Consider the following 14,435-nt stretch of genomic DNA (forward strand, 5'->3'; position numbering starts at 1 on the left):
TACTTCCTTTGGAAGAAAAGAACCAGACGTACCTTGTTTAAAATAAGGACCGCTTCCTCAAATGTCTGTGTCAGGGTGGTTCCGCTGCCAATAGGGCCAGGGGCAAGCCGCAGGGCCAGAAAAAGCCCTCGGTCCAAAATTCTTCTAAACCCAGCACCAAGCCCTCCTTTTGAAGGGACGCCCCAGCCCACTCCATCAAGTGGGGGAAAGGTTGCTGGACTTGCAGGCATTTGGAAAACATTTCAGGACGATTGGGTCACCTTAATTATATCTTGCGGTTACATGCTGGAGTTGCGGGGGGTGCCCCCCCCCCCCCCCCGAGGTTTTTAAGATTTGCGTTCCCTCGGATCCTCTAAAACGAAACCTATTACTTCAAGCACTAGATCATCTTGTGCATCAAAGATTAACTGTAGAGGTTCCGATACTCGAAAGGGGCACAGGGTTTTACTCAAACCTATTTACGGTTGAGAAACCAAACCGGGACACCAGGCCCATTTTGGACCTAAGATCCTTGAACAAGTATCTAACGATATAGTCCTTTTGGATGGAGTCTGTCCTCACTCCAGAGGAGAGACTTTCTAGCCTCCATCGATATAAAAGATGCGTATTTACACATACCTATTTTTCAGCCTCATCAGAGGTTCCTATGTTTTGCAGTAGAGGAACGTCTTTTTAAGTTTGTGGCTCTACCTTTCGGGCTGGCTGCAGCTCCCTGGGTATTCACAAAGTCCTAGCACCAGTACTGGGCCTTTTTAAGGGCCCAAGGGATTCTGGTGCTCTGGTACCTGGACAACCTCCTGATCAGAGATCTCAGTTCAGGCTCTAGAACAGAGCATAATCTACACAGTGCGGCATTTAGAAAGTTTAGGCTGGATCATAAATCCCGAAAAGTCAACCTTGAGACCAGTTCAAGATTTAAAATATCTAGGTCTGATCCTAAACACAGTCCAAGCAAGAGTATTCTTGCCACCCGTAAGGATCTGTGCCCTGAAAGATCAGGTGCACCAGACAACCCTCCATTTGACTCTGTATAATTCTTTGAGGGAGGATGGTATCCTTTTTTGAGGCAGTGCCCTATGCCTAGTTCCTTTCCAGACCCTTATGAGACATCTTGATGGCTTGAAACAGGGGAAGAAAGCCCTGTATTATCCAATGTGCTCATCCCCCTCGGGCATCCTTGAGCCTAAATTGGTGGCTGCAGGATCAGAACCTGCGAAAGGAAAAATCCTTTCTCCCAGTAAATTGGAGAGTACTGACTACAGGTGCCAGTCTCTCAGGCTGGGGAGAAACCCTAGGCGGGCTTTCAGCCCAAGGAAGATGGTCAGGAACAGAACAGGTCCCGCCCATCAACGTCCTGGAATTACGGGCAGTACGTCTGGCCCTACACTCCTGGACGGTAGAGCTTCAGGACTACCCTATCGGGGTCCAGTCCGACCATGCCACTGCAGTGGCCTATATAAACCACCAAGGTGGTAGCAGGAGGAGTTCAGCTCTGAAAGAGGTGAACTACATACTTGCCTGGGCAGAAAAATATGTGCCAATCAGTACATATCCCGGGAGTAGAGAACTGATAGGCAGATTATCTCAGCCGCCACCAAATCTGCCCAGGGAAATGGTCCCTACACCAAGAGGTGGTCCAATAAATTTGCCAACGTTGGGGATGGCCAGAGGTCGACCTACTGGCATCCAGGTTCAACAACAAACTACAGCAGTTTGTATCCCGAACAAGAGATCCTCTGGCAATTGGAGCAGATGCTCTGATAATTCTATGGAGCTAATTCGCCCTGGTTTACACTTTTCCTCCGATCCCTCTCCTCCCACACCTGTTGCGCAGGATTTTGGAAAGAGAGGGTTCCAGTCACTCTGGTGGCACCAGCCTGACCCAGAAGGCCCTGGTTCCCGGAGATTGTGAGACTGACCATGGGCGTTTTCACGTCACCCTGATCTACTGTCTCGAGGTCCTATATTCCACCCCAATTTACAGTCTCTAAATTTTACGGCATGGCTATTGAAGCCAGGGTGCTGAAGGACCGCTGCATCTCGGGATCGGCAGTGTCTACTCTATTAAATGCTAGAAAAGCTGTCACTAGAAAAATCTATCAAAGCCTGAAAGACTTGTACTGCTTGGTGTGAAGCCAAAAATGGCATCCACAAAAAATACGTGATTGGGAGAATTCTCTTTTCTACAGTCAGCCCTGGAAATCAAATTTGGCTTTGAGTACCATCGGAGGTCGTTTCGGCCCTATCTGTATTCTTCCAAAGGCCCTTGGCCTCCCATTCACTGATCCGAACCTTTATGCAGAGGGCAACTCTTTTGCTTCCCCCATTAGGTAGGTCACCTATGTGTCTTTGGGACTTGGTGCTGTCTGTATTACAGAAGCAACCATTTGAACCTATTAATTCCATTAGACTTGCTGTCACGCAAGCTAGCCTTCCTGATGGCTATCACCTTGGCTAGGAGGGTGTCTGAATTGGTGGCCCTGTCCTGTAGAGACCTGTATTTAATTTTTCACCACAACAGGGTCATGTTACGACCCATTCCATCCTTTTTGCCAAAGGTGGTGTCAGCCTTTCATTTAAATCAGGACATCATTATTATTATTATTTTATTTTTCCCTCTCTGCCTTGCGCCTTGTTCGGCCGAAATAGAGACGACTGCATTATTTGGACGTGGTCCGGGCAGTCAAGGTATATTTGTCTGTCTAGATCTGTGGAGACCTGAGGATCTGACTTTTTTTTTTTTTTTTTTTTTTTTTTACCAAAGGGACGCAAGAAGGGGCAGGCATCTTCCAAAGCTTCCATTGCCAATTGGGTCCGTCAATTGATCATTCAGGCCTTTCGGTTGAGAAAGGAACCTCCTGGGCTTTTCGCCATCAGGTATCTGTGGCTCAGATTTGTAAGGCTGCTACCTTGGCTTCAATGCACATGTTCACAATATTTTATCAAGTGGTTGTTCGAGCAGCCGAGGAATTTGGCTTTCGGCCACAGTATACTGCAGGCTGCCGTGTAAGGTTCTGATGGTTGTTGTTTAGCTATTGCTCTGGGACGTCCCAGAAGGTAATGAATGTTAGTCTAACTCTGTGTCTGATGTATGAAAAAGAAAATGGTACATCATGGGACATGGAGGTCCCACTCCACTTTTTTTTTTATTTGTTTTTTTAGAACTCGGCGCTTGCTACAAAACAATGTGGGAGGGGTTATGTAGGGAGGTCACTTTCTGTCTAAAGATCTTTTATCTTCCAATGTCAATTCACCTGATGAAGTATAACCCAGAAGGTAATGAATATTAGCCTGACTCTTATATTCCCATGATCCCAATCCAATGATATACTCAAAGGATTTTACAGGTAAGTATGACGTAAAAATCCTATTTTTACATTGTACATTTTTTTTTTCTTTTTTTTTTCTTCATAGAATGCTGCAAAGAAAAGAGACCAGGACCAGTTAGAAATAGGCGAGACATCTGCCCCTCCACGAAAGATTGCCCGTACAGACAGTCAAGAAATGAATGAAGACACATAGGAGCCACTTAAAATCCTCTTCGTCAACTTTCAGTTCACGTCTCAGTTTTTTCCTCCATTACAGCACAAGGATCACCATGTATTGTGGCTGGGGAGCATCACAAACTTTTTTTTTTTTTTTTTGCGTACATCCCACTTCTGTCCGGATCTCATAGGAGCCAAAATTCTATTTATTTCTTCCAGATTTTATTTATGCTGTGCTGAAACTGGTTTGGAGAACAGGTGGTGTTGACATATCCCCCCTCAGCTTCTTTTTTGTTTGTTTCTTTTTTTTTAATCACACCGCCCGCAGCTCACCACAAAGGAGTGCATATGTTTTTAACTTCATTTGTCTTGGTAATGCTGGACTCTGCTTTAGCCTTTTTGCTGCCATGATGGCTGTGACCAAGTGCGGCCAAGGTTTTGCTGGCAGTCAGTGGATTAATTTATGTAAGGATGCAAGAAATTTGTTTGCTGGTTTGCTATCAGCTGCTGACAAAATCTGCTTCAGTTAAGTTTAATAAAGTTTTTGCAGGTGTATAATTCACAGTACACGGCCACAGTGGATTTTTAGGAAGGATAAAGTAGCATTTGCATGCAGCCCCCCAATTTGTTTTTATCTCAAACATCGGACACTGTTATCGAAGATCTTTTCTTCTGCCGTTTAGAAAGACCATGCCATTTTAACTAATTGTTGGCTAGTCTGTTTTGACTGTTTTCTTGTTCCATTTTCCCTACTCAAGACCCAAGTAGTGACTGATGTGCCATAACAGGGTTTCACATTCTGTTTCAGAGATCTCTGCATGACCAACATTATTTTTGTGAAGCATTGGACTTTGTATAGCTGTCTTAGATTAATCACTGCACTGCATCATCAACCCAAAAGCCTTTTTGTGTTTGGTCCACTCCTTAGTATCACTAACTTAATGGAGAAGTTGGATATTCTCTCTGATGGAGACTGTTAACAATTGTAACATGGACACACTGTATATTGACCAGGATGATTACCAGTACAATTACATGGAATTTCAACAACGTGACTTGCATCCCAGCTAAAGAAACTCAATTAAACAAATGTCAACCATCTACAGCTTGACAATTCTTTTGTATATTTTGCTTGTCTTGTTTAAAGTCTAACGCAAAGCAACTGTTTAGCTATGTGACCCAGAATGTTCTTGGAGCAAATTTGACACTCATAACCCATAGTTGCCTGAAAGCTCAGATAGTGCTTCCTGATTAGAAATGTTGCCTAGAAAATTTTTGTTGCACACTAGTCAACCATGTTCTATTCTGTGATAAGGAATAATCCTGTGGCCTTCCAATAAAGTCTCTGAAGCAGAGATGGTCTGTTTTTTTTTTTTCAGTCAATTTTGCACACCAATTGTTTAATGGTTATAGGGGTGTTTATAGATTTGTGTGTGCTGTAAATTGCATCCAGCATTGCACTTGGTTATTCTTGCTGGAAGCAGCCATTTTTCTGAAGCCCAAAGCCCTTCAACAGCAGTAAATCATAAAACAGAACTAAACCCATCGATAAAACAGTTACAATACTGGAATGCCAGGATTGTTAACTGTCACATTTGCTTGTGTCCTCAACCAGACTGTCAAACCGTCAAATGGCTGGTGTCATAACTAATCCCATGTGAAGCACCATGGCAATTACAGATCAAGCAGAAGCAGCTTTCTTGGCTGTGAAGGATAGAAGTGTATAATTTCCGCTTTAACACTGTCGGCAGATCAGCCTTTTCAAATTCAGCAGTGCCTAAAAATACAGAGCAACTGGGTATGTGCAGAGCAGGTGGTGACGATGTATTACTGGATTTCAAACAGTATAGGCACTTATTTAATTTATTTTTATGGCTATACCAGCAAAAGGGGCCAGCCTAAAGTGCTCTAACAGGACTTCATTTTTTAAATATCTCTGCCAGTTGAGCAGCAGTTGTAACCTATTTTCCTAATCGTACAGGACACAGATAAAACCATGAACATCTAGGTTATATGCAGCTACTTTGATTGGACATTGGCAAGCAGAGCTGTATTTACTCCCACTCCCAGCAATCCTCGGTTTTTGCTAAATTTCTTTGGGTGATCGATGTCTTGGATTACTGGCTTTCCTGAACTTTTTCCTATGTAGAATCTTGCTCCTTCAAGTACTAGACTAAACAAAAAGCCTTGCTGGCTAATGCCCCAGTTTCAGGATAGGTACCCTAGGCCAGGGTTTGACAAATTTGCTTGGAATCTAGGAGCCAGCTAAAAAGGTTAGGAGCCAGAAAATGCGCCAGTCCCGACGAGCTCACGTGCAGAAGCGAACACATACGTGAGTAGCGCTCGCATATGTAAACGGTATTCAAACCACATGTGAGGTTAGAGCGAGAGCAATAATTCTAGCTCCTCTAACTCAAAACATGCAACCTGTAGATTTTATTAAACGTCGCCCATGGAGATTTTAAAGGGTAAAAGTTTGTCGGCATTCCACGAGCGTACGCAATTTTGAAGCGTGACATGTTTGGTATCAATTTACGTAACATTATCTTTCACAATTTAAAAAAAAAATTGGGATAACTTTACTGTTGTCTTATTTTTTTATTTAAAAAAAGTGTATTTTTTCCCCCAAAAAAAGTGCGCTTGTAAGACCGCTGCGCAAATATGGCGTGACAAAGTATTGCAACGATCGCCATTTTATTCTCTAGGGTGTTGGAATAAAAAATATATAATGTTTGGGGGTTCTAATTAGAGGGAAGGAGATGGCAGTGAAAATAGTGAAAAATTACATTAGAATTGCTGTTTAACTTGTAATGCCAACGGCCACCACCAGATGGCGCCAGCTCACAGAAGGAAGAGCTTGGGACTTCGCAAAGCCGCGGCGGCCGATAATTGAGGCCGCGGCCTTGTAGACTGCAAAGCCGTGGCCTCAATTACTGGCGGGCGCCAGGTCACAATTTCTTGTCGCAATTGCGACCTGGCATCCGGATATTGTCGACCCATATCTAGTCCTTTAAAGACCCCCCTCCCTCGAAGCCCTGTATTTTCGCATCTGCAACAAAAAGAATCATTGTCTCCGGACTAGAGAAATGCCTTTCTTTGATAGAAAAGTGGATGACAAAGAGTTACCTTAAACTCAATGGCTCAAACAGAACTTCTCCTGTTTCAGGCCAATCGGAAGATTCATCCCGCAACAACATGGACGCCCCCGCCCATTCTGGGTCAATCCATCACCCCCAGCACCAAAGTCAAAAGTCTCGGAGTCATCTTCGACACCTACATGACAATGGATGCACAAATAGGGTCAGTAGTCGGCAGATCGCACCATCTGCTGCGCAGACCCACTCCCTTTATCCCAAAAAAAGACATAGCAGTCGTGGTGGGGACACTTATCAACTCCAGACTTGACTATGCAAATGCCCTCTATCTTGGACTCCCAAAATACCAAATCACTCGTCTGCAAGTCGTTCAAAATACGGCCGCTCGACTTGTGACTGGGAAAAAAAACACGGGAATCAATCTCACCTTCGTTGAGATCCCTTCATTGGTTGCCCGTAAAAGACAATCACTTTCAAAGCTCTCTGTCTAACGCATAAGTGTATTCTGGGAAATGCCCCCCAATATCTATGCGAGAAACTAAAAGCTCACAACCCCAATCGCGTTCTGCGATCCACCAACCAAAATCTACTCCAGATACCCAAAGCCAGATACAAGTCCAAAGGAGAACGAAGATTTGCGGTCCAAGGACCCAGACTATGGAACGCTCTACCAACCAGCATCCGATTGGAGGTACACCACCTGGCCTTCAGGAGAAAGATCAAGACCATCTCTTCTGAGATCCCAGGGAATGGATACCAAGCGCCCAGAGGCGATTCAGTTCGCATGTGTTGCGCTATATAAGTTTCTCACTCGGGGACATTCATTTGGATATTCTCACACACAAGGTGGCTTTCCTTGTAGCAATAACCTCTGTCTGGCATTTTTCAAGGGCAGGCAAGGAACTGTTTTTGGTAGAGGACTAGGTTGTCTTTCTTCCTATCTTCCTTATGCCCTGCTCTTAAGCATCCCGAGGGGGGGAGGTGTGTCTTCAATATTAAGATTTGGTTTGTGCTGTGCATGTTTTTTTATCCTCTATGGCAGGGATATGCAATTAGCGGACCTCCAGCTGTTGCAAAACTACAAGTCCCATCATGCCTCTGCCTCTGGGTGTCATGCTTGTGGCTGTCAGTCTTGCTATGCCTCATGGGACTTGTAGTTCTGCAACAGCTGGAGGTCCGCTAATTGCATATCCCTGCTCTATGGCCTTGTTCTGACAATGTGGTTCCCTTTTTTACTTTCAGGGAGGCTCTTGCATGGGACTGTCTGCCTCGCAATCCATAATGCCTAGGTGCATAAGACAGGTCATTGTGTTCAGGCTTATTCAGTCTTCTATAGTTTCGCCTGTGTCATGTACTGTGCGATTCCGTTTTTACATTTTTGACTTGCCTGTAAAATCTGTTTCTTGGAGTACAGTGCAGGACGCGTGACACTGTCCTCTGTGTGTTTTTTTTTTTTTTGTATTCTTTTATTGCTTGGTTAAAAGAAAATACCCATTACTAGGATCTATGGTATAATAGGTCTATGGTTTGCTTGTGTCCTATACTGTACTCCAAAAGAAAATTTGATTTTACAAATAAGTCAAGAACACATAGTTTGCTTTCCTCGGGGATAAAACCAAGCTCCTATGAATAATGTGCTCACCCACCTAATTATAACAGAAGCAGTTTGCCTTTTTAGTTTTACTTCTAAACAAATGTTTAAACTGTTTTATCTGCCAAGGGATTTTTAATCCAGTTCAGCAAGTCTTTAGAGTCCCTCACCACTGTCAGACGGCTACATCCCCTGATTTTTTTTCTCCACTGTAGCAATACAGATTGATCCAGGACTTGTTCTAGCTTGTAAGTAGATAGTGTAGGAACAGCAAAACACACTGTTGTTGCATCTGTTAGGTTGACAACACTATACAATATTGTAGCACGCTTGGCTTCACAATCCTGTGCACTGCTGTATAGCATATCTGGCTTACTATGCTGCCCCTTTTCTATTTCTGCTGTACAGGGAAGGCTGATATTTAATTCATTTACTTTAAAAAAAATATAGATTTTAAGTGTGTGTGTGTGTGTGTGTGTGTGTGTGTGTAATCTAGGAGCCAGGTGAAAAAGTTAAGAGCCAGAAAACGCGCCCCGTCCCGACGAGCTTGCGCGCAGAAGCGAACACATACGTGAGCAGCGCCCGCATATGTAAACGGTGTTCAAACCACACGTGAGGTATCGCCGCGATTGGTAGAGCGAGAGCAATAATTCTAGCCCTAGACCTTCTCTGTAACTCAAAACATGCAACCTGTAGATTTTTTTTTTTTAAACGTCGCCTATGAAGATTTTAAAGGGTAAAAGTTTGTCGGCATTCCACGAGCGGACGCAATTTTGAAGCGTGACATGTTTGGTATGAATTTACTCGGCGTAACATTATCTTTCATAATATAAAAAAAAATGGGAATACTGTTGTCCTTTTTTTTTTATTAAAAAAAGTGTAATTTTTTCACAAAAAAAGTGCTCTTGTAAGACCGCTGCGCAAATACGGCGTGACAGAAAGTATTGCAACGATCGCCATTTTATTCTCTAGGGTGTTAGGATAAAAAATATATATAATGTTTGGGGGTTCTAATTAGAGGGAAGAAGATGGCAGTGAAAATAGTGAAAAACAACATTAGAATTGCTGTTTAACTTGTAATACCAACGGCTCACCACCAGATGGCCCCCCCTTCCAATTCAAGTCGCCAGGACCCTATTTCTAGTCGCCATGGCGACCTGGTGCCTGGGATTTGTCTAGCCCTGTATGTGTGTGTGTGTGTGTGTGTGTATGTGTGTGTATGTATATGTATATGTATATGTATATGTATATATATATATATATATATATATATATACACACACACACAGAGCTGTCGCCTATGTGTTCCCATAAGAGACAAAATAACAATTTTTAAATGTGACAGCGCTGCCAATTAATCAGTGAAATGCAACAATGTTAATTGATAAAGTGCATAGATTTGTATTAAAAGTTCCAAAGTGACATGAAAGTGGTAAATCTTCCTATGTCAGTGCAAAAAAGTGAATTTATTTGCGACGTGCTTCACTGAGACTCCACACCACTCATTAAAGTGCTCCCGCCAATGCATACAGTGCAATTCTCTTTTTAAGAATGGCTTCACACTGGTCCTCTGTGATTCCTGGCGAATAAAGCCTCTTACACACGATCAGACTTTTCTGTGGATTTTGGTCCAAATGGGCGTTGGCCATGAACTTGTTCTGCATATACATGGCAGAACATTTTAAGCCAACATTTACCAAATCATGTGGTTTTTCAGCTCTTTACCGCCACCCTTTGGGCAACTTCTGCCATTGTTGGCTGATCTTTAGCATTAGTTCTGAGCATGCGTGTTTGGACTTTAGTAGACACGATCAGATTATCCTCCATCGGACATTTTTTGTCAAAGTTTGAGAGTATTCACAGTGAACATTTGTCCGATTTGAAAAAATTATACAATTGTCCGATGGAGCATACACACGGCCGGATTGTCCGATAAAACACGTCCGTCCGGACCGTTGTCAAAAAATATAATCGTGTGTATGGGCCTTAAGGATGAGCTACAGCGTATTCGCACAGCCCACGTGCAGAGCCCGCCAGGAAGTCGGCGCTGCGCTAATCACAGGCATTGAGACATTTCCCAATCTCTGCAGCTGCGCATTGGGACAAAGTCTCACTGCCTGTGATTAGCGCAGTGCTGACTTCCTGGCGGGCTCTGCATGTGGACTGTGCGAACATGCCAGAGCTCATCCTTACTGGCAAGCCTTGTAGGGTATGCACGCTCTGCACCAAGTGCAGTATTTTCCCAGTGTGGTTACTTCAGCAATGGCTCCGCATTACTCTTGTAACAAACAGGTTTCCACCGAAAGCAACAACTCTACTAGTTATGCCACCTACCTTGTGGCTTCATCTGGAGGAATGAGCTGTGTGGTGTATTTATAGATTAAATGATAAGCCTGTAGATCATCAATTGGCGCATGCGCACTGGCAATCCTGGTGGTCCATGCATGTGCACGGTGTCGATCTTTCATAAAGGCAAGCACTTCCTTTGGACGCTTGTCTGATGAACTTCCAGCTAACCCGGAAGTCCACGCATGCGTGATTGCCACAGCAGGCAATGGTAAACGGTGCTCCAACAAAATGGTCGAAACACAGGACATATTTTATCCAATGCAGAGGCAGAGAAGAAGGGGGGATACGTTTAACCAGAAGACCAAAGATAATACAATCTGGTATTAGACCTAATTGATGCAAATAAAAAGTAAGATAAAAGATACTAAATATCTAGTAATGACACAATCGGGTAATGCAGAGAATAAAAAATAATGAACATATGATAATAAATAATAATAATGCAGAGAACAAATGATGAGATGAATTTAAAAACTAACAAATAAAGTAAATAAAATTTAAAAAAAACTCAGTAGTGGGCAGTAAGATAATTACCCATTGGATGTTGGTAAACTGAAAATGTAAATACTATGAATGGCTAAATTATGTATAATTGGCGATGGTGCTAATAAAACAATTTAATATCAAACTCAACGTTGTGACCTAACGGATAAAGGGTCTTCATTTCATGTATCCAGAAGGATTTGCGTTGACTAAGCTCAATGACCTTATTGCTTCCTCCAATGAGGGTGATATTTTTCTATTCCCCAGAATAGGAGAGAGGAGGGATCTTTATTATGAGGAGTAGCGTAATGTTTGGAAATGCTACGCTTAGGGTAGCCTTTGATGTTTTGGACATGTTCCCGAATTCCTTTCCACATTGGTTATTTAGTACGACCAATGTACTGTATTTGGCATGGACATTGTAGGGCATGAACTACCCCCTTCTGTTCTGCATGTAATGCAGTCCTTCATTTGGTGCCCCTTTTTTGCTGTAGCTGAAAACTTGGCCCTTTTTTGGTATTCTTTTTCTTTGTTCTAGTGCAGGCATAACATAGTTTACATGGGAAGAAACCTTTCCCTGAGAAAGATGTAAAATTGTGTTTCTTTGGTGGATCTACTAAATTTCTTGCAATTTTATCATGTAGTTTTGGAGCTTGTCTGTAGGTAAGTTTCGGATGCGGGGGTAACTCCTGTTTTTTAGAAGTGTATTAGCCGTCAAAATAGGGCAGTATTTTTTTTAAAACCTTTTCTATTTTTTTTATATTTTATTCCATAGTTGAGAATAATGGGCATGTTGTCTTAATATGCATTCAATTTAGATTTTTCTTCTACTGGGATATATCTATGTGGTCCACTTTTTCTATCTGTTTTATAAAATCTTCTTAGTAACCTATTTGGAAAGATCTCTGGTCAATAAGCCCTGCCTGCTCTCTAAAATCCTTATCTGTGTAGTTTTTTTTTTCCCCCAGTATAAGTTTGGTACCATCAAAATCACTAACTCAATCTAGCTTTGTAATGTGATGTAAAAACTTCCCCATGGACAATTTAAATCTGTTTTAATGTACTGCTCATACAAATGGTAAAACAAGAGATGTTACTGCTGCATCTGCACATTGGACAACACAGCAGTTACAAGCAGAACTCATTTTTCACATATCATTCCTCCCCATACAGAACCCTGCAGAGGCGCAGAGCTGTGAGCGGATGTTGCTGTATAGGTGACTGGTTGGGCTACATAGAAAACCAACCAGTAAATAAAGATCAGCAACTACTCTTTGAGAACTCTTGCACACCAAAGCCACTAGGAGTGCAGAGGTGTGACTCTTGTCTTGAATGTGCTGTTCCTTTTTAACCTCATAAATTTACCCTTTTTTTTTTTATAGGCCTCTCTTGTCTGTATGACTAATCCTCCTACTTTATCTGCTGGTCTAATCGCAAGATTTAATTCCAATTTCAATATTTTTGGCTTCTCCAAGTTCCATTTGGTGTAAATCCTGCACTAACATCCTTTTGAACACTTCAGTATGTCCATTATCACTGACCGGTGGATTAAATGGAGGCTTGTTTCTAAAGAGAAGTATGTTGAAATTCTTTTTTTTTTTTTTTTGGTGCAGTCTTCACTCCGTAAGTTGAGACCACATATTTTTTAATATTTAGTTTCCTTACATATTTTTGGACATCCACATATGCATATACATCAGTTAGTCCTGTTTCTCGTGGGTGCACATATCAATCTCTTTTCCAAGACCATTTGTTTCTTCTCTTGTGAGCGGTACGTTCGTTAAATTGAAGATTCCCTCTCCTACTTGGTAGTAGCTTCTCTGACAACCTTGCATGATATGCTTTAGGAAATAATTGATCAACTAGGTTACATATTTTGACCAATTACTCTGGCTCTTCTTATAAGATGTGCTGGAGGGGGAAGCAGATTTTTATTACATCAGAAGATGATTCCCCTTCATGGAAACCAGGTAACCACTAAACGTAAAATATCCAGAGACCTAAAAAAAAAAATTCTTGCAAAGTTCTGGTGAAGATCTGATTGTGCCTGTGTAAGGCTGCTTTAGAGAACGGAGCAATCCATTTTTAACCAGTGTGCCATGGGATCAGGGTAGAGAAGGGCTGTTAGATGAGCCTGATCTCCCGCTGAACTGTACATCGGCACGGTTAGAAGCTCTGTCAGCCTCAAAAGTAAAGTATGGGGGAGTGTGCTATGCTGTCTGCTTCCCCCTACAGTGCAGTACCCGGCTGAATGAGGAAACTGGAAAGATACTGTGCTAGGTTTGTTTTAAAAAGGCCTTTATACATGTGTCTGTGTAAATGTGTGCTTGTATGTTGCGTTTAATCTTGACCCAAACCCCCCACCCCCCAAACCATCAGAACTGCTTTTGTAGGGCTGGTTGTGATAGCAGCAAGGACTGATGCTCCTCTGAAAAGCGATCTGTGCATGGATTGCTTTTCAGAGGCATTTGACAGGCAGTAAAGAGGCATTATGTTGTCTCCTCACCACCTGTTTTAAGCCTGTAAATGCAGCATCACTACACCACAACCATGCAATGCACACAGTTGCGGGGTAGTTGCAGTGCAGCCCCATTCACCATGGGTATACATCCAGCTATAGCATGTGTATGCTCCCAGCTGCTGCCTCTGCAGCTAAAGGGGGAGAAGTTGGAGGTGGTAAAAATGGCTCAGCCATGTGGGGGTTTTTTTTTTTTTTTTTACCACTCCTCCAACCTGACACGTGAACAAGCCCTTGGTTCACAAGTGTGGCTGCATGTAGGACAGCCGATTCATTTTAATGGGCTTCCCTACCTGCTGAAATGCAGGGAAAGGAGTCCCCAGGTTTTTTATTTTTTTTTATTTATTGCACTGCACCAAAAGCACCCATGTTTTCCAATGTGTGTGTCGTACCATTAAGAATTATTGGCACCCCTAATGAGCAGAGCATTTGTCTGTCAGGAACGAGTGAAATTGTGCATGTGTTCTACAACACACAGTAAAGTGGACCAAGCTTTGGGCTGGGGGATCCTCGAAATTGAAAATACTTTTCAAGGGCACCCTGACTGGAAAAAATGAATGAATGCTTCCCCTGCAGAATCCATCTATGATTTTGATGCAGTCGTAGAACAGCCTGGGCCACCATTTACAATGACCATCTCTGACTTGGACTGAGTCCCCAAAGAGACACTCGAATGAGATTGTTTTGAGGAATCGGTCTCCAGTCGTTATGTTTCAACCCTTATTGATATAGTGCATCCTACTCTGCACCTGTAGGATCAGCCTGCTGTCTTTATGCTTGGGCCTTTCCACTACATGTGCTATATGATGGATTCCTGTATGTCAGGGATATGCAATTAGCGGATCTCCAGCTTTTGCAGTACTACAAATCCTATGAGGCATAGCAAGACTGAAAGCTACAAGCATGACACCCAG

At 42.7% G+C, this 14,435-nt stretch overlaps 1 protein-coding gene and 1 non-coding gene across 2 annotated transcripts in view; one reads left to right on the forward strand and one right to left on the reverse strand.

The window, feature by feature from the left end:
* DDA1 (DET1 and DDB1 associated 1) overlaps positions 1–4,840 on the forward strand; it is a 42,161-nt gene extending 37,321 nt beyond the window's left edge. The window contains exon 5 of the mRNA XM_040320462.1: positions 3,415–4,840. Coding sequence (XP_040176396.1) covers positions 3,415–3,522 — 108 coding nt within the window. The 3' untranslated portion in view covers positions 3,523–4,840. The remainder of the gene's footprint in view (positions 1–3,414) is intronic.
* Positions 4,841–12,204: 7,364 nt separating this feature from the next.
* LOC120925401 lies at positions 12,205–12,336 on the reverse strand. The gene has a single exon (XR_005746675.1). It is a non-coding gene; the product is annotated as a small nucleolar RNA SNORA3/SNORA45 family (small nucleolar RNA).
* Between the last annotated feature and the right edge of the window lie 2,099 nt (positions 12,337–14,435).

This window comes from Rana temporaria, chromosome 1, assembly GCF_905171775.1.
Source record: "Rana temporaria chromosome 1, aRanTem1.1, whole genome shotgun sequence".
NCBI lineage: Eukaryota > Metazoa > Chordata > Amphibia > Anura > Ranidae > Rana > Rana temporaria.